The sequence below is a fragment of the Hippopotamus amphibius genome, chromosome 12 (genome assembly GCF_030028045.1).
Source record: "Hippopotamus amphibius kiboko isolate mHipAmp2 chromosome 12, mHipAmp2.hap2, whole genome shotgun sequence".
NCBI classification, from domain to species: domain Eukaryota; kingdom Metazoa; phylum Chordata; class Mammalia; order Artiodactyla; family Hippopotamidae; genus Hippopotamus; species Hippopotamus amphibius.
The window spans coordinates 24,424,791-24,449,969 of record NC_080197.1 but is presented as its reverse complement, the minus strand read 5'-3'; the positions used below and the strand labels follow the sequence as shown (position 1 = coordinate 24,449,969).

The 25,179-nt window shown below is 48.0% G+C and overlaps 2 protein-coding genes across 3 annotated transcripts; one reads left to right on the top strand and one right to left on the bottom strand.

The window, feature by feature from the left end:
• Nucleotides 1-12,223, bottom strand: C12H20orf173 (chromosome 12 C20orf173 homolog). Its single transcript, XM_057704053.1, is given in 6 exon segments — nucleotides 1-199; nucleotides 280-458; nucleotides 690-1,015; nucleotides 1,018-1,268; nucleotides 11,986-12,072; nucleotides 12,165-12,223. Coding segments are annotated over 6 exon segments (1,101 nt in total).
• On the top strand, nucleotides 12,155-24,884 carry ERGIC3 (ERGIC and golgi 3). Of its 2 annotated transcripts, XM_057702699.1 has the most exons (13): nucleotides 12,155-12,309; nucleotides 12,447-12,517; nucleotides 12,635-12,722; nucleotides 12,943-13,062; nucleotides 16,791-16,884; nucleotides 17,810-17,975; nucleotides 18,073-18,130; nucleotides 22,413-22,444; nucleotides 23,252-23,348; nucleotides 23,435-23,499; nucleotides 24,188-24,324; nucleotides 24,402-24,457; nucleotides 24,663-24,884. In XM_057702699.1, the coding sequence occupies exons 1-13, from the start codon at nucleotides 12,222-12,224 to the stop codon at nucleotides 24,740-24,742; spliced, it is 1,152 nt and encodes a 383-aa protein (XP_057558682.1). In that variant the 5' UTR covers nucleotides 12,155-12,221; the 3' UTR covers nucleotides 24,743-24,884. The 2 variants fall into 2 exon arrangements, with proteins under 2 accessions (XP_057558682.1, XP_057558683.1); XM_057702700.1 differs by lacking the exons at nucleotides 12,447-12,517; nucleotides 12,635-12,722.
• Nucleotides 24,885-25,179: the final 295 nt, after the last annotated feature.

Sequence of the window (25,179 nt, the reverse complement as noted above, 5' to 3'; positions counted from 1 at the left end):
CTAACTATGTCTGGGTTCTCAGACCATCACCTCCTCACTCAGAGCATCTGAAGTCCATGCCAGATCAAAGAGCTTCAACAGTAGCAGCGGCACCAGCTGTCTCCAAGAACCCTGGTCCCTGGCATTCCTGCGGGAGATGGAGTGTCCTGTGGTTTGGTTCCCCAGCATCTCGAAGCCCTGAACAGGGACCTGGTTCATCCTGGGAAGGAGAGCAGAAACTGACAGAACTCTGGGGGCAGTCCTGGCCGTCCAGTCCCCTGTCCTCTCCTCAGCACCCACCTAGAGACCACGGCATGTTGGTTGACTTTGCTGCCGAGGCGGGCGGCCCGCAGGATCTTCGAGTTCCCCACCAACGCACAAGTCCCACAGAAGAGATCAAAATGGCTCACTGAGGGCCTGGAAATCACCTTGAACAGCTTCTTCCACACTCTGCCCAGCTCAGTTGCTGAGTTCATGCCCTGAAAACAGCAGGAGGGAGGAGATTGTGGGCTGAGACCCAGGTATTGGCTCCCAGTGGAAGGAAAGCAAGACCCTGGTGGGTGAGACCTCCATCCAGGGGTCAGGGGTTGAGGCTGTGAAGATGGGAGGCACACGAAGACAGGGCCGAGGGCAGAGGTTTGGGCCAGAAAGTGGGAGGTGGGCTGGGCCTGGGAAGGACGGGATAGGACAGCCCAGTGTTGACCACTGACCGACCGCCAGAGCACAGCGTCAGGGCTCGTGGACCCTGCTGCTCCCATCAGGTACCCCTTCATCTTCTTGTAGCCTGCATCAAACCAGTTCCCTCCGGCCGTGTGGTGGCAGACAGAGTCGTTGAGGGTCCTGGCTTGGCAGCCACATTTCCTGAATTTGAACCAAGGGCAGCTGCAACGCTGTGGTACCACGTTCATCTGTTTTTCCTGGGGTGGCGATTCAGGCTTCAGATCCAGGCAGGGGGCCATTGGCCACAAAACGAGCGTCCAGAAGACACACAGGACAAAAATCTGCCACCAGCGCTTCATGTCTGGCCCAGGCGATGCTCCAGTGGCAGGCGGCCAACGGGCTCCTCTACCTGGGACTGGGAGGGGTGAGGAACTGAGGCCCCAGACAGCCCCCCAACCCTCTGTCCTGTTGGCTTCCACAGCTCCCCAACGCTCCACACCACACCTCCTCCCAACCCCTCATCTCCCGCCTCTCTATCCATTTGCTCACCTCCAAAGAGGACCCTGGTTGGGCCTGGGATGGAAGGTGTGAGGGCAGAGAGATAACATATGTGGTGTCTCCTTACCTCCCTGCTAGGGGAAGGCTTAGCTCTCAGTGGGGTGCTCCGTGCCACCCGCTATATCACAGCTCTCATCACAAATATACATTGTGATCTCCCTCCTTGAGGCACAAAGCCACCACCCTATCTTGTCTGTCACACACAAGCTGCCTGCATTGAGTGCGAGATCCACGGGGACAGGGACGGACCTTGACTGTCTTCTTTACCTCTGAATCCCTAAGACTGAAAATCATGTAAAAATATTTACGGGACACAGGAACAGAGTGGACAGGAAACCTTAAATACTGTTTATGGGTGATGCCCCTGCTCCAATCGTGTAACTTTGACTCAGGCCCCTCTTCTCTTCTCTAGACCCCACACCCAGCAGCTTGTTGCGTCTCGGCTCAGATGTCTCAGAGACCTGTCACCCTGAACAAACCTGAGACTGAACTCATAATGCCTCCTTCAAACCAACCCCTTCCCAAGACTTCTCTGTCTCAACAGATGTTCCTCTGTCCAGCCTGTTGCGGAAGCCAGAAACCCAAGTGCTATCCTTGACCCCTCCCTCTCCTATGATTTCCAAATCCATTTAAAAAATCCATTTGTTTCTATCTCCAAACCACCTTCTTCATCTCCAGTGTCACCCCCTTAATTCAATCTTGGCCCGTGGACGCTGTTAAAAAACAAAATGAAAAACTCGGAGCTGTTTTTAAGGTTTCAGAAAAAAGAGGTGGGTCAGAAATCATTTTATTTTTAAAATCAAAATGTTTTCTTCCACGGGATGAGAACAGTAAAACAGTTATCATAACTAGTGAAAATCTGCACTGGGTATTTAACTTTAAAAAAAATTCACCAAAAAAATCTCAGTAAGGTCCGTCGGCTAATTAATACCAATGTCAATTTCCTGGTCTGGATAATGTACTGTAGTTACTACATGGTAAGATGTGACCATTAAGAGAAACTGGGTGATGGGTACATGGGACCTCTGTTTACTATTTTTGCAATTTCTTATGTGCCTATAGCTATTTCAAAATAAAAAGTTTTTTAAAAAATCATCTAGAAAAAGATGCATAGTAAGCGTTATTGGTGTTTCATTTATATCAACCAATGCAATATGTTTGATTTTTGTAAAACATTTGAAAATTTATCATTTTAGCCATTTTAAAGTGTACAATAATTCAGTGATATTTAGGACATTCACACTGTAATGCAGCCATTTCTACTATCTAATTCCAGAACATTCTCATCAACCCAAAAGGAAACTCCACACCCATTAGTGAGTCATTCCCCATTCCTCTCTTCTCCAGCCTACGGCAAGGTATGATATTTTAAAAACATCTTGAGGGCTTCCCTGGTGGTGCAGTGGTTAAGAATCCGCCTGCCAACACAGGGGACGTGGGTTTGGTCCCTGCCCCAGGAAGATTCCAAATGCCGCAGAGCAATTGAGCCTGTGCGCCACAACTATTGAGCCCATGTGCCGCAACTACTGAAGCCCACGCACCTAGAACCCGTGCTCCGCAACAAGAAAAGCCACCATAATGAAGCCCGTGCACCACAAAAAGAGTAGCCCCTGCTTGCCGCAACTACAGAAAGCCCATGTGCCTCAACAAAAACCCAACGCAGCCAATAAATAAATAAATAAAGATAAATTTTTTAAAATTAATTAATTTTTTTAAAAAGTGAGGGGATAGGGTACTGACTTTAAAAAAATAAATAAATAAAAACATCTAGAAATATTAGCTTTGCTTTTGCTTTTCAGCAACTTTATCGAGGCACAATCCACATACAAATTCACACATTTTAAGTGTATGATTCAATAATTCCCCAAAAATATATACAGTTGTGTGAGCCTCACCACAGTCCAGTTTTTGAACATGCCCATCACAGATCCCCATTCACATTTGCAGTCAATCCCACGCCTCCTTCCAGGCAACCACTAACCCACTTTCTCCATAGATTTGCACTGTATAGTCACTTCATGTCAATGGAATAATACACTATGTAGTTTCTCATATCTGACGTCTTTTCCTCAGCATAATATTTTGGAGGTTTATATTGTAGCGTGCACCAGCAGTTAACTCCTTTTTCCATTGTGTGGATAAACCACATTTTGTTTATTCACTCATCAGTTGATGGACATTTGGTTTGTTTCCACTTTTTGGTTATTTTTTTTTTTAATTTATTTATTTATTTATGCATGTATTTATTGGCTGTGTTGGGTCTTTGCTGCTGCACACAGGCCTCCTCTAGTTATGGTGAGCGGGAGCCACTCTTCGCTGTGGTGCGCAGGCTCTCCCGCTGCGGAGCACAGGCTCCAGGTGCTTGGGCTTCAGTAGTTGCGGTACTTGGGCTCAACAGCTGTGGCTCACGGGCTCTAAAGCACAGGCTCAGTAGTTGTGGCACACGCGCTTAGTTGCTCTGCGGCATGTGGGATCTTCCTGGAGCAGGGATCGAACCCATGGCCCCCTGCATTGGCAGGTGGACTCTTAACCACTGCGCCACCCAGGAAGCCCTGGTTATTATGAATCATGCTGCTATCAACATGTGTTTACAAGTCTTTGTGGGAACATGCATTTTAATTTCTCTTGGATAGACAGCTAGGAAAGGCTGGTTTTTATGTACATTTATATTTAACTTAAAAAATATCTTTCCAATTATTTTCCAAAGTGGCAGCACCATTTTACACTGTCACCAGCAATGTATGAAGGCTGCAATTTTTCCACATTCTCACTAACATTTGTTTTCGTCTGTCTTTTTGATTATAGCCATTCTAGTATGAAGTGGCAGCTCATTGGGATTTTAATTTGCATTTCCCTAATAACTAATGATGCTGAGCATCCTTTCAGGTGCTTATTAGCTGGTCATTCATATATCTTCTTCAGTGACATATCTATTCAAATATTTGCCCACTTTTAAACTGAGTTGTTCATCCTCTTATTATTTTTGAGTTCTTTATATATTCTGGATGTCTGTTATATATGATTTGCAAATTTTCCCCCAATCTGTGGCTTGCATTTTCATATTCTTTTTTTAAATTTATTTTTTATTGAAGTATAGTTGAATTACGTGTTAATTACTGCTATACAGCGAAGTGACTCAGTTATACATATGTATACATTCTTTTCCATATTCTTTTCCATTATGGTTTATCACAGGATATTGAGTATGGTTCCCTGTGCTAAACAATAGGACCTTATCGTTTATCGATTCTATATATACCAGTCTACATCTGTGAACCCCAAACTCTCAACCCATCCCTCTCCCAGCCCCCTCCCCCTTGGCAACCACCAGTCTATTCTCTGTGTCCCTGATTCTGTCTCTGTTTCATAGATAGGTTCATTTGTGTCATATTTTAGAGTCCACATATAGGTGATATCATATGGTATTTGTCTTTCTCTTTCTGACTTACTTCACTTAGTATGATAATCTCTAGTTGCATATTTTCAAATTCTTAATGGTATCTTTTGAAGAGCAAAAACTTTAATCCTGGTGGAGTCCATTTTATTATATGTGTCATGCCTTTGTATCATATGATGTGCCTAACCCAGGATCATGAAGGGTTAGGGGTTACCTTGGTTCAACATAGTTTAGTGGTCGAGCCAATGATTGGTTGTAGGTTATGCTTAATTAAATATCTTGCACTAATAAGGCTTCTGCCCTTTATCAATGGGTCTCCGTGTAGTTTGGAGAACACACTGACAATTCAGGCAGTTTACAAATTCATCCCCCCCCCCCCCACCGCCGCTTTTACTTTCTGCATGCTCGGGGTCTCACATTCAGCCAGGGATGACTAGATATCTAGGACCCTCTCCAATCTCTCCTGTGCATGTGTATAGGCTTGTGCACGTGGGCAGCCTTCCAGACCACCAGGGATGCGTGAAAGCTTATTAAGACCCATTATGGCTATCTTGTTACCAGATCTCTCTGTTAAATTTCTGGCTGGTTTACTGGTCTGTTGCTTGTCCCAACCAGTATCATGACCTCAGGATAGCTGCACTGTTGGCTTTCCTTGATTGTTTGCCACTAGGTTGCTATTATTTTCAACAACATCCATGGGCAAGGGTTTTCCAAGCTCTGCTCCAAATCAAATCAGCTCCTTCCAAGGGCAAAGTTCCTAGTGCTCACAGATGTCCCCACTCTGGTAGGACCGCCACCACTGAGCTGGAATGGGGAAGATGGGAGCAGCCACTGACTAAAATGCCATGAAATCTCATTGCTCTTACTGAGGTTTGATAAATGCTTGAATAAATGCTTCTCAATTTGATGTATGCCTTTGGTCAATTTCCAGAGTCCTAAGATGAGTCCTAAGGTTGTTAACACAATTTTGTACAGTTTCATCATTGCTTTTTTTTTTTTTAAGATTTTTTTCTATATGGACCATGTTTAAAGTCTTTATTGAATTTATTACAATATTGCTTCTGTTTTATGTTTGTGGTTTTTTGGCCATGAAGCATGTGGGATCTTAGCTCCCTGGCTAGGGATCAAACCTGCACCCCCTGCATTGTTGGAAGACAAAGTTTTAACCACTGGACCGCCAGCCAGGGAAGTCCCTCACCATGGCTTTTTTTTTTTTTTTTTTTTTTTTTAAGTATTTATTTGGCTGTACCAGGTCTTAGCTGCAGTTTGCAGTCTCCTTAGTTGTGGCATGCATGTGGGATCTAGTTCCCTGACCAGGGATCGAACTGGGGCCCCTGCATTGGGAGCGAGGAGTCTTATCCATTGCGCCACCAGGGAAGTCCCATCATTGCTTTTTAAGGAGAGGATTTGCTGGGCTTCTCACTTAGTCATTCTGGAAGCCCCATACCTTGACCAATATGCTCTCAAATCACTGTTAATTTTTCTCTTCTATTATTAAAAATATTTCAAGGATACTGTAGTGGATAATACCATAAACAGCACTACAGTGAGTAACATAATGATATTCATGTAGCCGCTATCTATTTTTTTCCAGATCTTAACATTTTCTCTGTTTTTGGCATTCTGGTGTCTAGATGTGAATATACATTTATTTGTTCTGTTTGAATAGATTCAGGCTTGCTGGTATGAGAATTCATGCCTTTCATCAATTCTGGCTAATTCTCAGCCGCATCTTTCCAATATTGGCTCTCCCTCATTCTCACTACTTTCTCCTACTAGAACTCCTATTGGTCATATGTTGGATTTCTTCATTCTGAAACTTTTATATCTATGATCTTATTTTTCTACACTACATGTTGGGTAATTTTCCCAGCTCTCTCAGTTCGGTACTTCTCTCTTTAATTGTGTCTAATTGGCTACTTAACTCAGTGATTTTTGAACTTAAATTACTATATTTTTCATTTCTAGAAATTATTTTAAATTTAAATTTATTTTAAATTTATTTGCAAGTCTTCCTTCATCTTTACATTTTTATTGTTTCTTAAATATCTTTAATCACTCTAAACTTACTTCTTTATGGTTCTTATCTGAAAATTCCATGATCTCAAGTTGCTAAGCGTCTAATCATGCTGATGACGGTGTCTAGAAATCTTGATCATGCTGGATGGTGTTCTCCTGTGTTTGTGACATTAGATCAGGTGCTCATTTTTAGCAGGATTTTATCCTTGAGAACGCTACGTGGCTTAAATTGTGTGTATTCCCTCAGAGCAGTTTCATGTTTGCTTCTGCCAGGCACCCTCAATTTTATGTTGATTTCTCCCTTTGGAGCTTCCAGACTAAGCAGAGAATATAAATCCAAACCCCAAATGTGAGGACAGGTCTTTGATTATGATGTCACAGCAATGTTTAATTTTCATGTGTTTTTGTCTTCGTATCTAGGTCACAGGTTGAGACAATCTCAAGCATTCTCTTTTTCTTTCTATACAAGTCGATAATTTTTTCCCAGCCTACCCTTTTCCTATGGGTCTAGCTCTGTCAAGCCCCCATCATTTTATTGAGGCCTCAAGATATCATCTCCTCTCCCTGTATAAGCATCAATATTCAATACCCAAAGAAGACCCCCACTCCTAGCTATTGTATTTTGACAGTGATTATAAGGCAAGTACAATATGGTCATGGGGGGGTTCAGGCTACACTGATTAAAAAACACTCTGTGAAACCATTTTCCCCGCATCTATTTGACTGCAATAAAGGAAAGTCACGTTGTTCCAAAAGCTTTCCTAAAACTAATGTAGCATCTTACCAAATTACAGCTCCTAACACATATTACTCTCTGAGGTACAAGATTATTCACATGAAAGGACTTTGTAAACTGTAAACATCTATGTTAATATAAGTATTATGTGTGAAAGAAAAAGAAAGGAGGAAGAAAGAGGAAAGGGAAGGGAAGGGAAGGGAAGGGAAGGGAAGGGAAGGGAAGGGAAGGGAAGGGAAGGGAAGGGAAGGAAAGGAAAGGAAAGGAAAGGAAAGGAAAGGAAAGGAAAGGAAAGGAAAGGAAAGGAAAGGAAAGGAAAGGAAAGGAAAGCCTGTAGATTACCGACACACCAGCTCTGTTAGCCACCCCTCTTTGTCCCATCCCCAGAGCCACAAAGTCAGCTCATAAATTTACTGCTTTTTTCAACACCTTCACTTTTACCCCCTGGGAATTTTCTCTTCCTTTGTCACCACTCAGCTATACACTCAAAGGGATACATGTTATTCAGCATTTCAAGATGTTTTTACAGGACTTCGCGGGTGATGCAGTGGTTAAGAATCTGCCTGCCAGTGCAGGGGACACAGATTCCACCCCTGGTCCAGAAGGATTCCACATGCTGCGGAGCAACTAAGCCCGTGCGTCACGACTACTGAGCCTGCACTCTAGAGCCCTCGAGCACAACTATTGAGCCTGTGTGCCACAACTACTGAAGCCCGCGCCCCTAGAGCCCATGCTCCACAACAAGGAGAGGCCACTGCAGTGAGAAGCCTGAGCGCCACAACGAAGAGTAGCCCTGCTCTCCGCAACTAGAGAAAGCCCACGTGCAGCAAGGAAAACCAAACACAGCCAATAAATAAACAAATACATTTATTTTTTTAAAAAAAGATGTTTTACAGCAGGACGTTTCCCAGGATTGAGTCTGTATATTACTGGAACAAGAGCCATTATAATTAATTTCTCAGTGATCACTGTTTTATGACTTATGTAATGACTTAAATGACATTCTGCAAACATTGAAAGAGGGTTCCTCCTTGAATGGATTGCACCATAGTGCAAGTAAAAAGTAGTTGTCTGAGACTCTTCTTAACCCAGTGCTTCTCAAACTTGAGCATGATCACCTGGAAGCCTTAATTAAAAACACAGAATGCTGAGCTTCATCCCCAGAGTTCCTGATTCAGTTTTTGGCATTTCTCACAAGTTCCCAGGTGATGCTGCTGGTCCAGGGACCACACTCTGAGAACCACTGCCTTAGCTTAACTTACCCAGACAGCAAAATATTTTACAGAGAAAAACTGGTTCCTTTCTTAAAAGGAATTATATTTCTGCTTTCTAAAGAGGGGCTTATCATGTTTTCCTTCCATAGCCTGCAATATCTTCCTAACTGGTATCTCTGCTTCTGTTCTATCCATCCCTCATCCATTCTTCACCCAGCAACTGACATCATCTTAAATTAATTTCCTACTTGAATCCTTAAAATGGCATCCCACTTCATCAGAATAAAATCCAGAATCCTCACTCATCTCACACATTTTCCAGCCATTCTGGCTTTTTCCTGTTCTTAGGACTTTCCAAGTTCCATCTTGCCCCAGGACCAGTTTCTCTTCCTGGAACACACCACTCCCTCCTGCTCCTCCCCTCAGCACTTCACCTCCCTGGTTCCTTCCCTTACTTCCAGTCTTATTTTGTTTTATTTTATTATTTTATTTATTTCTTTTTGGCTGCGTTGGGTCTTCATTGCTGCACATGGGCTTTCTCTAGCTGTGGCAAGTGGGGGCTACTCTTCATTGCGGTTCATGGGCTTCTCAGTGCGGTGGCTTCTCCTGTTGCGGCACACAGGCTCAGTAGTTGTGGCACACGGGCTTAGTTGCTCCGTGGCATGTGGGATCTTCCCGGACCAGGGCTTGAACCCATGTCCCCTGCACTGGCAGGCAGATTCTTAACCAGTGTGCCACCAGGGAAGTTCCCAGTCTTATTTTAAATGTCATTCATTTGGGGGCTTCTTCCCTGACCCTTGTATTATTGAAGTCCCTAAGAAGTTCTCCTAATTATGCCCTGAGACCCCCTAACACAGCTGCGTCATGATTCTCCCTTCTCAGGGGAAGCAGTGAGGTTTCTACACTGCAACTATTGTTTTCAGCCCAGATACACTGAGAGCTCTATTTCTCCCACGAGAAGGAGAACATGTAACACCTACAAATATACTTATTTCTTTAATGATTCAGGAAAAGTTCATTTATCAGTGTCCCAAATAAGGTGACAGAAGGCTGTGACTGGGCACGATTAACTAATGAAAGGGCCAGAAACCTTCCCCTTCTCTGGTCAGGCTTGTAGGCTACAGCTACCCATGACCAGTGACCCCCTCTCTTCCTGCAGCCCTATGTGCAGAGTGAGGTACTCCTGTGCAGGCCCCAACTGCTCCCAAGGCCAAAGGACCCCACTTGAAGGGGAGGGCTGAAGATTAAGGGGGAAGTCTGATATTGTGAGGAGCGAACTTTCCAACTGATTTTCAGTACTTTGGTGTCCTGTGACTTCTGTGTCACGGCCACTTAAAGAACTCCATAAAGGAAAGGACTAACTCATGAATTCCTAAAACAGAGTCTCCCACCCTTGTTGTTCCTATTATAGTTCCCTGATTTTTCCTTCACAGGACAAGGCACACTCTCCTTTATTTAAGGAGTTAACTAATTAATTACTTTATTATTTTTTTCAAAAATTTTTTATTGTGGTAAAATACACATAACCTAAAATTTACCATTTTAACCATTTTTAAGTGTACAGTTCAGTGGTATATATATATAGTTTGTTTGTTTGTTTACCTCTCCCTACCCCCACTGAAAGCTCCTAGAGTAGGTATAAACCATACCTGTCTTATTCGCCATGGTATTCCATAACACAGGGGAGACCCGGGAAACAGGAAGAGCTTAATGAATGTGTTGACAGGGAGATCAACTCGATGCTTGGTGATGACCTAGAGGGGTGGGATAGGGAGGGTGGGAGGGAGTGAGGCTCAAGAGGGAGGAGATATGGGGATATATGTATAAGTACAGCTGATTCACTTTGTAAAAAAAATAATAATAAATAAATTTCACTTATTCAAAAAAAAAACCAATCAGGGAAAAATAAATAAATAAATAAATAAATAAATAAATATGTGTTGAAGGAGTGAAGGAGTGAGTTGTTTAGCATGGAGCCCCACTGAGGAAGGAGGGCTTGGAAGTCAAACATGAATGGGCACAGAATGGACATACAGCAGAGAGGAGAGGACAATTTCTGTCAATGTTGTCCCTGGACATCCAACTGAGAATAGACTTATCTCGCACTTGGTGGTGGCAGCTAATGCGTGGAAAAGACCCAGGCTCTGGAGTCAGAAAAACCAGGCCTTGGGACTTCCCTGGTTGAGCAGTGGTTAAGAATCCACCTGCCAATGCAGGGGACATGGGTTCCATCCCTGGTCCGGGAAGACCCCACATGGTGCGAAGCAACTAAGCCCGTAAACCACAACAACTGAGCCTGCATGCCACAACTACTGAAGCCTGGAAACCTAGAGCCCATGCCCCACAACAAGAGAAGCCACCACTACCAGAAGCCTGTGCACCCCAAGAAAGAGTAGCCCCCGCTCGCCACCGCTAGAGAAAGCCTGCACGCAGCAACAAAGACCCAATGCAGCCAATAAATTAAAATGTTATTTAAAAAAGGAAGGAAGGAAGGAAGGAAAGACAGACCAGGCCTTGAACCCCAGTTTTGCCCCATTAACTACCCCTGCAGCCCTGAGCAAAGTCAATCCAGCTCTTGGCTTCCTCATCTATAAAATGGGGTTTAAAATAGCACCCACTTCCCAGGGTTGCTCTGATGTACAATGGATGCCAGCAGTTGGCATGTTGTTAGTTTTCAGTTAACATGCATTAGTCCTTTCCTTCTCCCCTTCCTAGCAAACTGCAGCCTGCGGGCAGAAGGGGAGGCTCAGGTTCTCCTGAGTGGGACTGCCACAATGCACCCAGCTTCTGTCCCTTCTTTTCCTAGAAGCTTTCCCTGACCCAACGTGTCAGTCATTTTCTTCTGTGGACTCTGTCCACAGTCCCCTGTACCACCTCTTAGCAAAGTTCTGGTGTAATGCCACTGAAATGATTTGAGCCATACACCTCCACTGGCCACACTCAGGAGAAGCACGGACAGGCTGTTTGGGTAACATCAGTCCCCAAGGCCCTGGCTCGCAGAGTACTTTGAGGTCCAGAAGAAATGGGTTGGAATCAGGCCCTGTGATCCAGGGCAAGTTACTTAGCTTCTCCAGGCCACAGTGTCTCCTTCAGAAAATGGATATAAAAGTCACACCTACTTCACAGAGGTGATTCTCAAGCTGTAATTGCAGGGAAAAACCTGTGGACCATTCCGAGAGTTTCCGATCCAGCAGGTTTGTGTCGGGGCACGACAACCTGCATGTCTAACCAATTCCAGGTGATAACGAGGCTGCCGCTTGAGGACACTTTGAAAACCACTATTCTAGGAGCTTCCAAGTTGTTCCAAGAGTCTGATGTGAAACTCGAGGCGCAGTTCCGGGCACAAGGCCACCGAATGCTGCTATCGCTGGGTGTTCCCGACGGAGTCCTCCTCCGGGGACCCTGCTCCACAGAAGACCTACCCCCGCTCCCCGCCTTCCCCCCGCTCCCCGACCCCGGGAGCCTCGCGGTTAGACACCGGCGCGCCCAGCACGGGTGGGCGGGGCGGCCTGGGCGAGAACGGCAGCGAAGGGTGGAGCCGAGCGTGCGCATTGCTGCGCCTGCGTGCGGAAACGGAGGGGGCGTGGCTCAAGCTCCTGGCCGGAAGCGGGAGGCTGCCGGGGCGGGCACGCGGGCGTCCCTTTTCCGGCTGGTCCCCATGGAGGCGCTGGGGAAGCTGAAGCAGTTTGATGCTTACCCTAAGACTCTGGAGGACTTCCGGGTTAAGACCTGCGGGGGCGCCACTGGTAGGCTGTGGCGGGGTCGGGGTGGCGGGGTGTGGGGTGTCCTAGAGGTTGGCTGGGGCGCCTGGAACCTGCCCGGCCTGCCAGGGGCTGAGGGAGCGGAACACAGGCCATTCTGACCCTCGCTCCCTGTCCTGCAGTGACTATTGTCAGTGGCCTTCTCATGCTGCTGCTGTTCCTGTCCGAGCTGCAGTATTACCTCACCACTGAGGTAAGGGGCGGGGCCTAGTACGTGGGCGGGGCTTGGCGTTGTCGAAGTAGGAGCTTTAGGGATGGGAATGGGGAAAGGGGCTTGGGGCCAAATCTTACTGAGGTAGTCCTGCCCCAGGTGCATCCTGAACTCTACGTGGACAAGTCACGGGGAGATAAACTGAAGATCAATATCAATGTGCTTTTTCCGCACATGCCTTGTGCCTGTGAGTACCTCACCATGGGTGGGAGTTACAAGTCCCAGGGTTCTGAGGTAGGTTTCCAGGTTCACACCTCCAGCCTTAGGTTCTGGGCTGGACTCCAGGTCAGCCTCCTTTCCCTAGTCCACTGCTGCCCCAAGACAAGCCCAGCATCCCTTTACCCTTCAAAACCCAGATTCCCATGCCCTTAGGATCCCAGTACCTCACCCTGACTTCCCGCTTCCAGATCTGAGCATCGATGCCATGGATGTGGCTGGGGAGCAGCAGCTGGATGTGGAACACAACCTGTTCAAAAAACGGCTGGATAAGGATGGCTTTCCTGTGAGCTCAGAGGCGGAGCGTCATGGTAACTGGGGGGAAGAGGCCAGATCTCAAATCCCAGAGCTGGACTTGTCCAAGCCCTACCTTATGGCAAGTGGGCTGTGGCCGGCCCAGTGACACATGAAGCTGCTGGGACCCAGAGAAGTCAAGTGGCTTGCCTAGGGTCCCACAGCTGTTAAGAATCAAAGTGGGCTGAAATCCAGGCTTCTAGCCTCTAAGTATTGAGAAGCGTACTCTACATGGCTGTCATTCTCAGAGGTCCTCAATCCCCGCCTATCATGATTTGAGTAACAGAGGGTTGAGAATGGGTCCTGTGTGCTCTTGGCCTGGCAAAACTCCTCTAAATGGACCCAGACTTCTCCAGGTTTTGCTTCCCTGTCCCGTAGACTGACTTCAGCCCTTAATGCTCTTCCTTCTTGGAATGAAGGATGGCTTAAGATTGAGTTTGTTCTTGAGTCAGATTGTCTGAGTTTGGGTGTGACCTCAGCTATTAAGTGGTGATAAACAGTTGTACCCACCACATGGAATTGTAGAATCAAATGAAGCAATATGTGTACAGTGCCTAGTACAGAGTGGCTGTTCACTTTTTTAGCTTCCTTTCCTCTCTCTAGGTGGCCTCCCAGTGCCTTCATTAACTCAGTTTCCCTCCATAACAAAACCTTCCTGAAAGCTATGGTTTTTCACACCTTTAGGGATTGCACTGTTGGTGAGCTTTATCATTTATTTGTTCAACAAATGTATGTTGAACACCAGTAAAACCAGTAGAATTTGCTGTAGGATTGGATGTGGGGTCAAGGTTGATTCCAAGGCTTTGGTCTGAGGAAATGAATGACTTTATGACCACAGAGGAGGAAGAGGATTTGTGTGTGTGGGTGGGATAGGTGAGGGAATATACATCCACTACTGTGTAACAAGTAACCCCAAAAGTTAGTGACGTAATACAACAAACTTTTTTTTTTTCAGTTTCTGTGGGTCAGAAATTCGGGAGTGGCTTGGTTGGTTTGTTCTGACCATTGCAGTTGGCAACTCAGAGGTCACTGGAGACTGAAAGGAATAGTTTGATACTGTTGGGGATGAAAATCTAATCAAAGAGCAGAAAAGGAAGTGGAGACATCAAGTATAGGTGACCCTTCCAGGAATTTTGCTGTAAGAGAGAACAGAGGAGTGGGATGGGGGCTAGCTGTGGGTTGGTGGGTTTGGTTGGTGAGATTAAGAGAGGGTCTATTGCTTCTCTTTTTTTTTAGTGGAGATTGAAAGCAAGATAATTAGCTAAAAGTGAAGAAAAGGGAAGGGATTTTGGAAGCCTAAGGAGAGAGGAAAAGATATAAATAAGTCATCTCTGAGAATAGGAGAGTGAGCTGATAAGTGAAATGAACTAGGATTGCCAGGCAGTCTTAAGGGAGGCACAGGCAAGAAGCAGGCACAGAGAGTTGAACTCAACCAGGATTTGGGTTTTGCCAGACTTGTACAACAAAGGGAGAGAGGAACAAATGAGTTGTGGTTATGTGCAAGAGAATAATTACAGCAGTGCACCAGAGAATTTATTTTCTAACTTTGTGGAGACATGATTGAAATATAGCATCATGTAAATTTAAGGTGTGTGACATGATGATTTAACATACATATATGTTGTAAGATGATTGCCACAATAGAGTTCACTCACACATCTATTACCTTACATAGTTACCTTTTGTGTATTGTGGTGAGAACATTTAAGATTTACTCTCAGCAGCTTCCAAGTATACAATACAATATTGTTAACTGTAGTCACCATGCTGTACATTAGATCCCCAGAACTTATTCCTCTTATAAGTGAAAGTCTGTACCCTTTGACCAACATTTCCCCATTTCCCCCACCAATCTACTCTATTTCTATCAATTTGGTTTTTTTAGATACTACATATAAATGAGATCATACAGTATTTGTCTTTCTCCAGCTGACTTATTTCACTTAATATAATGTCCTCAAGGTGTTCCCATATTGTTGCAAATGGTAGGATTTTCCTTCTTTCTTAATGGCTGAATGATATTCCATTATATATATACACACCATACATATATATGTAATATTCCATTATATGCACATCCCATATTTTCCTTATCCATTCCTCTGTGAGTGGACACTTAGGTTGTTTTCATGTGTTGGTTATTGTGAATAATGCAGTAAACATGGGACTACAGGTATCTCTTCAAGATGATGATTTCTTTTTTTCTCTTTTTTGTATATTTACCCATAAATTGGATTGCTGGAACATATGGTAGTTCTAGTTTTAATTTTTTAAGGAATTTCCACATTTCCATAATGGCTATACCAGTTTACACTCCCACCAACAGTGCACAAGGGTTCCCTTTTTTCTACTTTCTCATCAATATTTACTTCATTTTTTGCTTTTGCTTTTTCTAATAATAGCCATCTTAACAGGTGTGAGGTGATATCTTGTGTTTTTGATTTGCATTTCCCTGATAATTAGTGATGTTGAGCACCTTTTCATGTTCCTGTTGACCGTCTGTATGTCTTTGGAAAAATGACTGTTCAAGTATTTTGTCCATTTTTAATTGAATAAATTGATTTTTTTGCTATTGAGTTATGTAAATTCCTTAAATGTTTTAGATATTAACCCCTTATCAAATACATCATTTGCAAATATTTCCCCCATTCCATAGGTTACCTTTTCATTTTGTAGTTGTTTTCTTTGCTGTGCAGAGGCTATTTATTTTGATGTAGTCCCACTTATTTATTTTTGCTTTTATTGTCTGTGCTTTTGGTGTCATATCCAAAAAAATCATTGCCAAGATCAGTGTTAAGGAGTTCTTTCCCTGTGTTTTCTTCTAGGAGTTTTTATGATATCAAGTCTTACGTTTAAGTCTTTAATCCATTTTGAGTTAGTTTTTGCAAGTAGTGTAAGATAGGGGTGTGATTTCATTCTTTTACATGTGAATATGCAGTTTCCCAGCACCATTTATTGAAGAGACTGTTCTTCCCCCATTCGTACCATAGAATTTAAATACAGAGGAAAGTAAGGATGTGAAGGGCTGAGAGTGTCAGTGGTGTCAAAGAATTGGTGGATTCTGGGTACTAGAGAGAGTGGAGCTGGGAAAAAGAGGATAAGATTGAAGATTGGGGTACTTGAAATTGAATTTTGGAAGGTTTGCAGTAATTGGTAATAACTGAGTATGGAAATAGGTGGTTGAGGTTAGATGACAAAAATAAAAAGATTACTGGAGGCAGGAGGTCAAGGTATTGAATATTGAAATCACCCGCTGTGATGAGGTAATGGCAGGGAGCCAGGCTCAGAGAGAGCAGCCTGAGGGGAAGCACCATGGCGAGGTGATTCAGGGCTTACCCTCTGGATTTAGAGCTAAAACCTGCCACACACTGTGTTGCATTGGGTGAAATCACTGCGTCTCTTAGCCTCAGCACCTTCTCAAGTTCTAGGGGGATATTAACCTCCACCTTCACAGAGTCCTTGTGGGGCTGAAAGGAGAGAATATATATAAAGTACAGGAACCTGTACTCAGCTAATATTTACTATTCACTGTTACTGTTTTATTACTATTACCTTTATTAAGAGAAATAACGTGTATGTAGAATTGCTTAGTGCCTGACACACAGTATGCACTATGTAAATATTAGCTACTTTAATGTTTTTATTATTCCTAAGCCACAGGCCCTAGGGCCCATGCAAGGCTTAGGGGTACAGATCTCACTGTGCCTGCCCCCCGCTGATGCCCCTGCCTCTGCCCTCCCCTTAGAGCTCGGGAAAGTCGAGATGAAGGTGTTTGACCCTAATTCCCTGGACCCTAATCGCTGTGAGAGCTGCTATGGTGCTGAGACAGAAGACATCAAGTGAGCCAGGGTCAGGGGGTCGGGATGGGGTTGGGGAGCAGGGCTACCTTCAGGCACTTTGTCAGTCATCCTCAGCCTCTGTTGGACTCCGTAGGTAGGGAGGTCGGACCAAGAATTTAGATGGGGTGCGTGCCTTGGTCCCTGATCCCGGTGCAAGTGACTGAGGCTCTGTGGCCAGGCCCTACCTGGGGGCTGTAGAGCTGGGGATGAGGTTGAAGTGGTTCTTTCTCTGATTCAAGGGTAGTCTCTGGAGTCCAGTCTGGGTTCTACCCATGTGTCCTTGGGCCAAGCTACTGGGGTTGGCCAAAGAGTTCGTTCGGGTTTTTCTGTAACATTTAACCCAAACCCTAACCCTATCTGTAACATCTTACGGAAAAACCCGAATGAACTCTTTGGCCAACCCAATACATAACCCTCTCTTTGAAGGGGGGTGATAATGACACATGAGGAATAAATGTTTTCTGTAGGTAAAGCACTGAGATGGAAGACCCAGCACAGGTTATTAAGCCTTCCATATATGGCAACTGCTGTTTTGTTTCTCGGGCGCTGACCCCTGAAAAATTCAGTAGGTCTAGGGTAGGGCCTAGGAATACGTATTTAAATTTTTTTTATTTAGGTAAAACATATATGACAGAATTTACCATTTTAGCCATTTTCACATGTGCAGTCCAGTCGTGTTAACTACATTCGTAGCATTATGCAGCCATCACCACAACCTGGTCTTTTCATCACCCCAAACAGAATGGGAATATGTATTTTTAACAGTCCTGTTGTCGCCGAGGAAACATACTTTGAGAACATTGGAGGGTCAGGGATGAGGCTGGCGGAGGCTTCATTAGTGGGCAGAACTGCTGTGTTTCCCAGGGTGCCGGCCCTGTTTTTGTGCTTCTTGGACACTCTCCCCCCCGCACCTCCTCTCCTACAGGTGCTGTAACTCCTGTGAGGATGTGCGGGAGGCATATCGCCGTCGAGGCTGGGCCTTCAAGAACCCAGACACGATTGAGCAGTGCCGGCGAGAGGGCTTCAGCCAGAAGATGCAGGAGCAGAAGAATGAAGGCTGCCAGGTGTACGGCTTCTTGGAAGTCAACAAGGTACAGGAGGAACCGAGGCGGGACAGGGCCACTGGGGTTGGCCCCACTCCACTGTGAATCAAAGGGGGTGGAGAATGAGAGGGCATCTCCCCTACAGGTGGCTGGAAACTTCCACTTTGCCCCCGGGAAGAGCTTCCAGCAGTCCCACGTGCACGGTAGGTGACCCAACATCAGCTGGGAGCTTTAGCCCCTGGACCCCTGGCGAGTTTGAGTGCCCCTTCGCCGGCCTGCTCTCTTTTGTCTTTGGCCCAGAGCAGAACCTCATCTGAGGGCAGCAGTTTGGTAAACAGTGAAGAGCGCAGGCTGAGGAGCCAGACTGCCTGGCTTCAGATTTCAGTGTTAGACCTTACAGGCTGTCTGAAACTTTGAGAAATTTCCTTAACTTTTTGAGCTTCAATTTGCTCCTTTGTGAAGAGGGGATGATAGCGCTTATCTCCTGCGCCGTTTGCGCAGGTTGAAGGTGATAGCGCAGAGCCTGGCGTGTGTACGGACTTGTTTAAATGGTAGCCCTCAGTGTCACATGCCCTGTGTGTGAGGCTTCGGGGGGAGCAGAGCTGGTTTGGAACCCAGGCTCTGCCTCTCCCGGGCTGTGTTGTATGTAGGACATATTGAGCCCTACTCAGTTTCTTCTGTAAAATGGGCCTGAGATAGTACCTGCCTTACAGGCTTGTTCACAGGGATGAGTAAATGAGGTTTATTCTCATTGATTTACTCATTCAAACATTCACTAGATATTTACTAATCACCTGTTATGTGCCATGTGCTAGTCTAGGTGCTAGGTGCTAAAACAAAGTCCCTGCCCTCAGAACATTCTAATAACAAAATAGACAATGAATATGTAAAATATATGGTATATCAGATGCTATTTAAGTAACGCGAACCCAAAAAAGGCCGGATAAGGATGACGGGGGTGAGAGCTTGGGTGAGATGGTACGTGGGTGCTATTCCATGTAGGATGGTCAGGGGAAGACTGATGGGTAACATTTGAGTGAAGACCTGAAGAAAGAGAAGGGACTGGCCATGGGGATGAATGGGGGGAGGTGTTTCAAGCAAAGAGAATAGCAAATGCAAATCCCTAAGGCAGGAACGTGCTTGGTGAATTCAGGGTACAGTGAGAAAGTTAGGGTGGCCGGAGCACAGTAGGCTGAGCTGCGTGGTTAGGAATAAGGTGCGAGAGGTAACAGGGCCGTGTCATGTAGGGCCTGGAAGGGCATTGTAGGGACTTGGGCTTTTACTTTGCATGGAATGGGAGGCTCTTGTAGGGCTCTGAAGAAGTGGCACGTGATCTGACTTAACCTTGAAAAGATAGGCAGCACTCTGCTCTGTGGAGGGGACTGGGGGCCAGGGTGGGGGGTGTGATGGAGAAGGACAAAGGCAGGCCGGTCAGGAGGCTGTTGCAGGGATCAGTCCAGGCACCAGATGATGGGGGCTGGGCCAGAGTTGTGGTAGAAGGGGTAAGAAGTGACTGCAGATATTTTGAAGGTACAACTGAGAGGAGTTGATGATGGATGTGAAGGTGAGGGAGAGAGGAGTCAAGATGACTCCGAAGTTTTATTCTTGAATAGCGAGAAGGATGAAGTTTCCATTTAGTGAGAGGGGGACAACTCAGAGGAGCAGGTTTAGATGGTTGGAGTGGAGGGCATGAAGCCACTTTCGACATGTTCACACCAGTGGAATGTGGGTGTCCTTTGAGACACCCCAGATGTCAAGTAAGCAGTTGGCCATTCAAGTCTGGAGTTCAAGGGAGAGGTCTTGCCTAGAGATACATATGTTGACGTCATCAGTGTATTTAAAACCACAGGACTGGATGAATTGCCTGGGTGGAGGTGAGGGTAGATGGAGAAGAGGAGAACTCAGGGGACTAAGTGCCAGGCCCCCAGCATGAGAGGACAGGGCATCAGGAGGAAGCACCAGGGGAGACTGGTAAGAAACACTGGGGAGACAAGAGTGTGAACCAGGAGAATGGTGTCCTGAAAGCCAAGGGCTGGAAGCCAAAACCATATCAGATGCTTCTGGACATCAAGTAGAACAACCATTGGGTGTATAGCATGGCAGTGGTCATTGTGACCTTAACAGAGCAGTTTGGATGGAGTGCCAGGGAACACCACGGAGTGGTTCAGGAGGGAGCGGGAGAGGAGTTGGAGCCAGTGAGCACAGACAGCTCTTGTGGGGTTTGTTGTAAAGGGAAGGGAGAGAGTGGGCTGTGACTGGAGGGAAATGTAGAGTCAAAGGGGGGTTGTGGGGGGTGTAAGGTGTGTGATGTAGCAGTGTGTTGATATGCTGTCAGAAATTACCTCCTGAAGAGAGCAGAAGTGATGCTCTGGAGATGAGAGGAACATTTACTGGAGTGAAGACCTTGAGAAGGAAAAGGAAGACAGAATATAGTGCCTTAGAGGTGTAGGAAAGCCCCAACTTGGCAACAGGAGGAAGGGCAGACCTACATAGGAACAGGTAGGTTGGCAGCTGAGTGACATGGAAATCACCAGAATTGTGACAGGACCGTCGTATAGGAGAGCATGACAGCCAGTGGTTAAAACTTTGGGGAACCAGCATGGGAGGACTGACCAGCGGTTCTGTGAGCATCTCCAGGCAAACACATGGGGATGGGAGGTGGTATAGTGTGCCGTGAACTGCAGACCTGGAGATTTTTAGGAAATATCAAGGGACAGTGATCTGGAAATGGCATTAAGGAGCAAGGAGGACCTCTCTTAAGGCCAAGGAGGAGGACAGGTGTGGGAGAGAGTCACGCTTGAGGGGCTGCAAGGGAAGTAGTACCTTCAAGGAAGAGCCGGACTGCAGCCAGAGCACAAAGTGGAGGGAAGGTCTGAAGGAAGATGTCAGGGTTTTGCTGATGAGTAACAGGGCGCGTGGAAGGGTCTAGGAGGGATGGGAGTGGGGATCATGCTAGGGCGTGTACAGAGCCACATGGGACAAGAGTCCAGGGGATGAGAGCTGACCCGGCAGTCCTGAGCTGCCCTGTGACGAAGGACAGCAGGATAACAGGCTGGATGGAGATGGCCCTGCTGGTCTTTAAGGCAGTCTGGGGTATGAGGCTGAGTGTTGGGGAGGGGCAGGCAGGTGGATCCGGTGGGGGCCGGGGGAGGGTGCGCTCACGGGGATTGTAGGAAGACAGTCGGTGTGGCGCCGTGGGCCCAGGCCTGCGGGCCCTCAGTAAGAGGTGGGGCGTCTCCTCTTCTCTGTCTGGGCTGTTGTCACAGTCGAGGAGCCCAGGGCAGAGGGTACTCCGTATCCCAGAAGGATGTACAAAACACAAAGCTACAATTGCCCAAGGCCAGAGGCTGACTTGGAGGCCTGGGAGCTAGTTTCTGACATAATGTTGATTTGGGGGAGGAAGGGGGAAGACTGTAAAGTTTACCAAGTACTTTCCCATGTTAGATCCTACCTGGTCCTCAGGACAGCCCTGCACAGAGGGGAGCACCAAGTCTCAGAGAGGACAAGTGATTTGCCCAGGGTCACACAGCTAGGAAAGTGCTTCTTAGGGCTCTAGATCTTTTGTTCTTCCTAGGCCACCATACTTCTGCCACCAAGCCCCCTTGCATTCTTCTCTGGCCAGGGAAGGGCTCCTCTGGGGACGGGACCAGGAGGAGGCTTGTTAGCTGAGTCCAGGCCCTGCTGCTGAGGCAGGAATATCCAGTCTTCCCTTCTACCATGTGTCTTGCTCCGTAGTTCTCACAGTTCTGGTTAAGCTCTGAATCTTTTTTCTCTTCCTCCCTTCTCTCCCCTTCCCTCCCCCATGCTGCAGTACATGCTGTGGAGAGTAAGTGGCCCTGCCCCCCAGGGAGGCCAAGCCCCCATTTCTGGAGCAGCCTGCCCTCCCAGGATGGGGGGAGGTGTGGGTGGGCCTGGGACGGGGGCCTTCTCTGGCCTGGCTGCCGGGTGACTATGAAAAGCAGTGGGATGTATCTTTTAGGTGGGGTTCCTTGTCGTAGGAGAGATCAGGGTTAGAGGGCAGGAAGAGCTTGTTCTAGAACGGACGGTGCAGGGTGCCTGTGGGATTTCCTTTGGTGGGTTGAGGGTGGGGGCAGAGGAGGCAGGGAAAGAGCTTGGACCACATTCTCAGTTCCCACCTCACTTTGGGGTTCAGTGATTGGCCATTGCTTCTAGTTAATGAAAGGCCTGAGTCAGCGGGTTTTATTTCCTGAGATGCAGGCAGGGCCTTAGTGGGAGCAGAGGCCTGCAGTGATGCCCGTGAAGGGCTCCCTGTATATGTGAGGGGAGAAGTGGGGCCTGTGGGGGGCATGGACTCTCAGGCAGGCCTGCAGCAGGCCCTCTGGCTGCCCTCCAGCAGGGCCAGGCTGGTGAGTGAATGAGGGGCGGAAGACAAGCCAGGCAGGTCACAGTCCAGAGGGAGGAGTGAGGAGGCCAGAGCGAGGGTCTGGGGCGCCTGCTCCACCTGCCTTCTCCCTTCTCTCCTAGTCCACGACCTGCAGAGCTTCGGCCTCGACAACGTACGTACCAGGAGGAAACCATGGAGGGTGGATGGAGGTGGAGGCGTGGCTGCTGCCTTCACTCTAAAGACATCCTGGGGTGGGGAGCAGATATAGAAAAATAAGCCATGTTCTGACAGGGGGTGCAGTCTGAGGGCACTGGCAGTGACTTTTGAACTGAGATATGCATAGGCTGGGGATGGGGGATGGGGTTGGACAGGAGCATCCGGGTGGAGGGAGCCTCAGGGCGAGGTCAGGAGGGTCCAGGCACTGCTAAGGAACAACAGGGCCGTGTGGTTGGACGAGGATGAGGCAGGAGGTTGGCAGGCCAGCCGGGGAGTCTGGTCTTTCTCCCGAGCAGTGTGAGGCTGTTGGCTTACTTTAAGCAAGGTTATGATGTAATCATATTTGCATTTGTTTAAAAGAACTGTCTAGTGGCTGAGTTTGATCTAGACAGGAGCAGGACAGGAGCGGGAGCTGGGAGATCTGGGGCCCCTCCAGCCTAGGCCTCCAGGCAAAGCCAGCACCTGTCACACAGGGCCCGTGTCCAGTCTGTGTTTGTCTAATGTGTGGGTGCAGCCAGAACCTCAAACTCTGGAGCCCTAGAAACCCACAGACCCTGAGGAAGGTGTTTCTAGGTGGGGATTGGGGGTGCCTGTCTCAGACAGGTTCTCCCAGGCAGGGCCTCTCCTTCCCTCGGCCCATCTCCGCACACCCACTCCCCAGACCCAGGCGCCCCTTTCTGCTCCTGTCTGAAGAGCCTTTGAGAGGGAGGGGCCTGTTGGGGCCTTGAGTGCTCGGAGGCCCAGGCGCTGGTGTTGCTTGCAGATCAACATGTCCCACTACATCCGGCACCTGTCGTTCGGAGAGGACTACCCGGGCATTGTGAACCCCCTGGACCACACCAACGTCACCGCACCCCAAGGTACCAGCCTGGGAGGTAGCTCCCAGCTACCCAAGCCCTGCCTGCACCCAGTGCCCTTCCTGCCCAGTGCCCCCTTCTTCCTGCAGCCTCCATGATGTTCCAGTACTTCGTGAAGGTGGTGCCCACGGTGTACATGAAGGTAGACGGGGAGGTGAGTCTGAGGGAGCTCAGACATCGGGGCACCCTCTTGATGGCAAGCACTTGAGTTCCTTCAGCCTGGGAAGTGATGTCCTGCTCTTATCCCCATAACAAGCTGAGGCTCAGAGAGGGTAGGAGATTTGTCCTCACAGCCAGAGCTCAGGCCCCAGGCTGTCAAATTTCAAAGCGATTTTCATACTTGCCCAAACTGCTTCCATCCATTTCTCCTGGGTCCACTCTCTGTCTGTCTCACTGTCCCCCGTGGTCTGCCCTGTGCCAGGGGCTAGCTAGGCCAGCCCTCATGCCCCTTCCTCCCATCTCTGCTGTGGCCTGTGGTGCGGCATCTCCGCAGACTGGTAGAATGCGTGGGACTGAGCAGAGAGGAAGTGAGGCCCAGCCTCGCCAGGAGCTCATGGTGCAGCCTTGGAGAGTTGCTTCTCACCCCTGGGGCCCCATTGAGAGGGTCCACCAAACATAGCTGGGCTTGGTAGACTGTAAAGAGCTGGTGACTGGCGGGGAAGGTGGGATGGTCAGGCTGGGAGAGGGCGTCTAGGTGGTCCCCCGGCCTTGCAGTGTTTGTTTCCAACATGGGGCCTCGTTTTCTCCTCCACCCAGTCCAGGGGCAGGAGCAGGGGTAGGGCTGCAGGGTTGGGAGCCAGGTTATAGACCTGGCCCTGGCCCAGGCTCCCTTCCTGTCCCAGGTGCTGAGGACAAATCAGTTCTCTGTGACCAGACATGAGAAGGTCGCCAATGGGCTGATGGGCGATCAGGGGCTCCCCGGAGTCTTCGTGCTGTACGAGCTCTCGCCCATGATGGTGAAGCTGACAGAGAAGCACAGGTGAGGGCGGGGGAAAGGGAGGGGCCGGGGCCTGCAGGGGCAGGGCGCCTGCTGACCCTCCCCTGCCGCTCTGCCAGGTCCTTCACACACTTCCTGACAGGCGTGTGCGCTATCATCGGGGGCATGTTCACAGGTCAGAAGCTCGAGGGTGTCTGTCTGGGCTGCGGGCGTGGTGGGGAGTGTAAAGATGGACCGCCTCCGCACTGGGTGTTGGTTGAGGGAAGAGCGGCACTTCAGGGGCCAAGGGGAGATGTTGGCCTGGCCAGTTCGGTGACAGGGCCCTGTGATCAAGCCAAGAGCCCACCTGGGCCAGTGCCAGCCTCCCTCTCTCTCCCCAGTGGCAGGACTCATCGACTCTCTCATCTACCACTCGGCTCGAGCCATCCAGAAGAAGATAGATCTGGGGAAGACAACATAGTGGGCCCTTCTCCGCCCCCGCCCCTCTCTCTCCTGTTTCTCTTTGGCCTTGTGGTCATTTTCGCAGCCTCTCGCCCCATCCCCACCCCGTACTCAGAGTCAGTCGCAGCCCCAGGCTGGTAAACCTATTGATTGTGACAGTACTCGCTGGTCTCTGTGTGGTTCTTGGGTCTGGCTGGAACATGGGAACAACCCCTCATCACAGCCACTTATTGAAGGCAGTCAGGACTGACAGATCAGAGCCAGGTGCCTCTGGGAGCCCCACATGGACATCCCCTGCTTAATAGGACTTTCGTCAAACCAGACTGACGTCCACCCATAGCCCTGTCGTCAGTCCCTCCCACTGTGGTCTTCAGGCCTTTGGGGTTCAGCCCCAGGGCTAAGATGGGCCTTCCCAGGGTGAGCTTCCTGGAGTCACCACAGCCCCCAGGCTTGTGA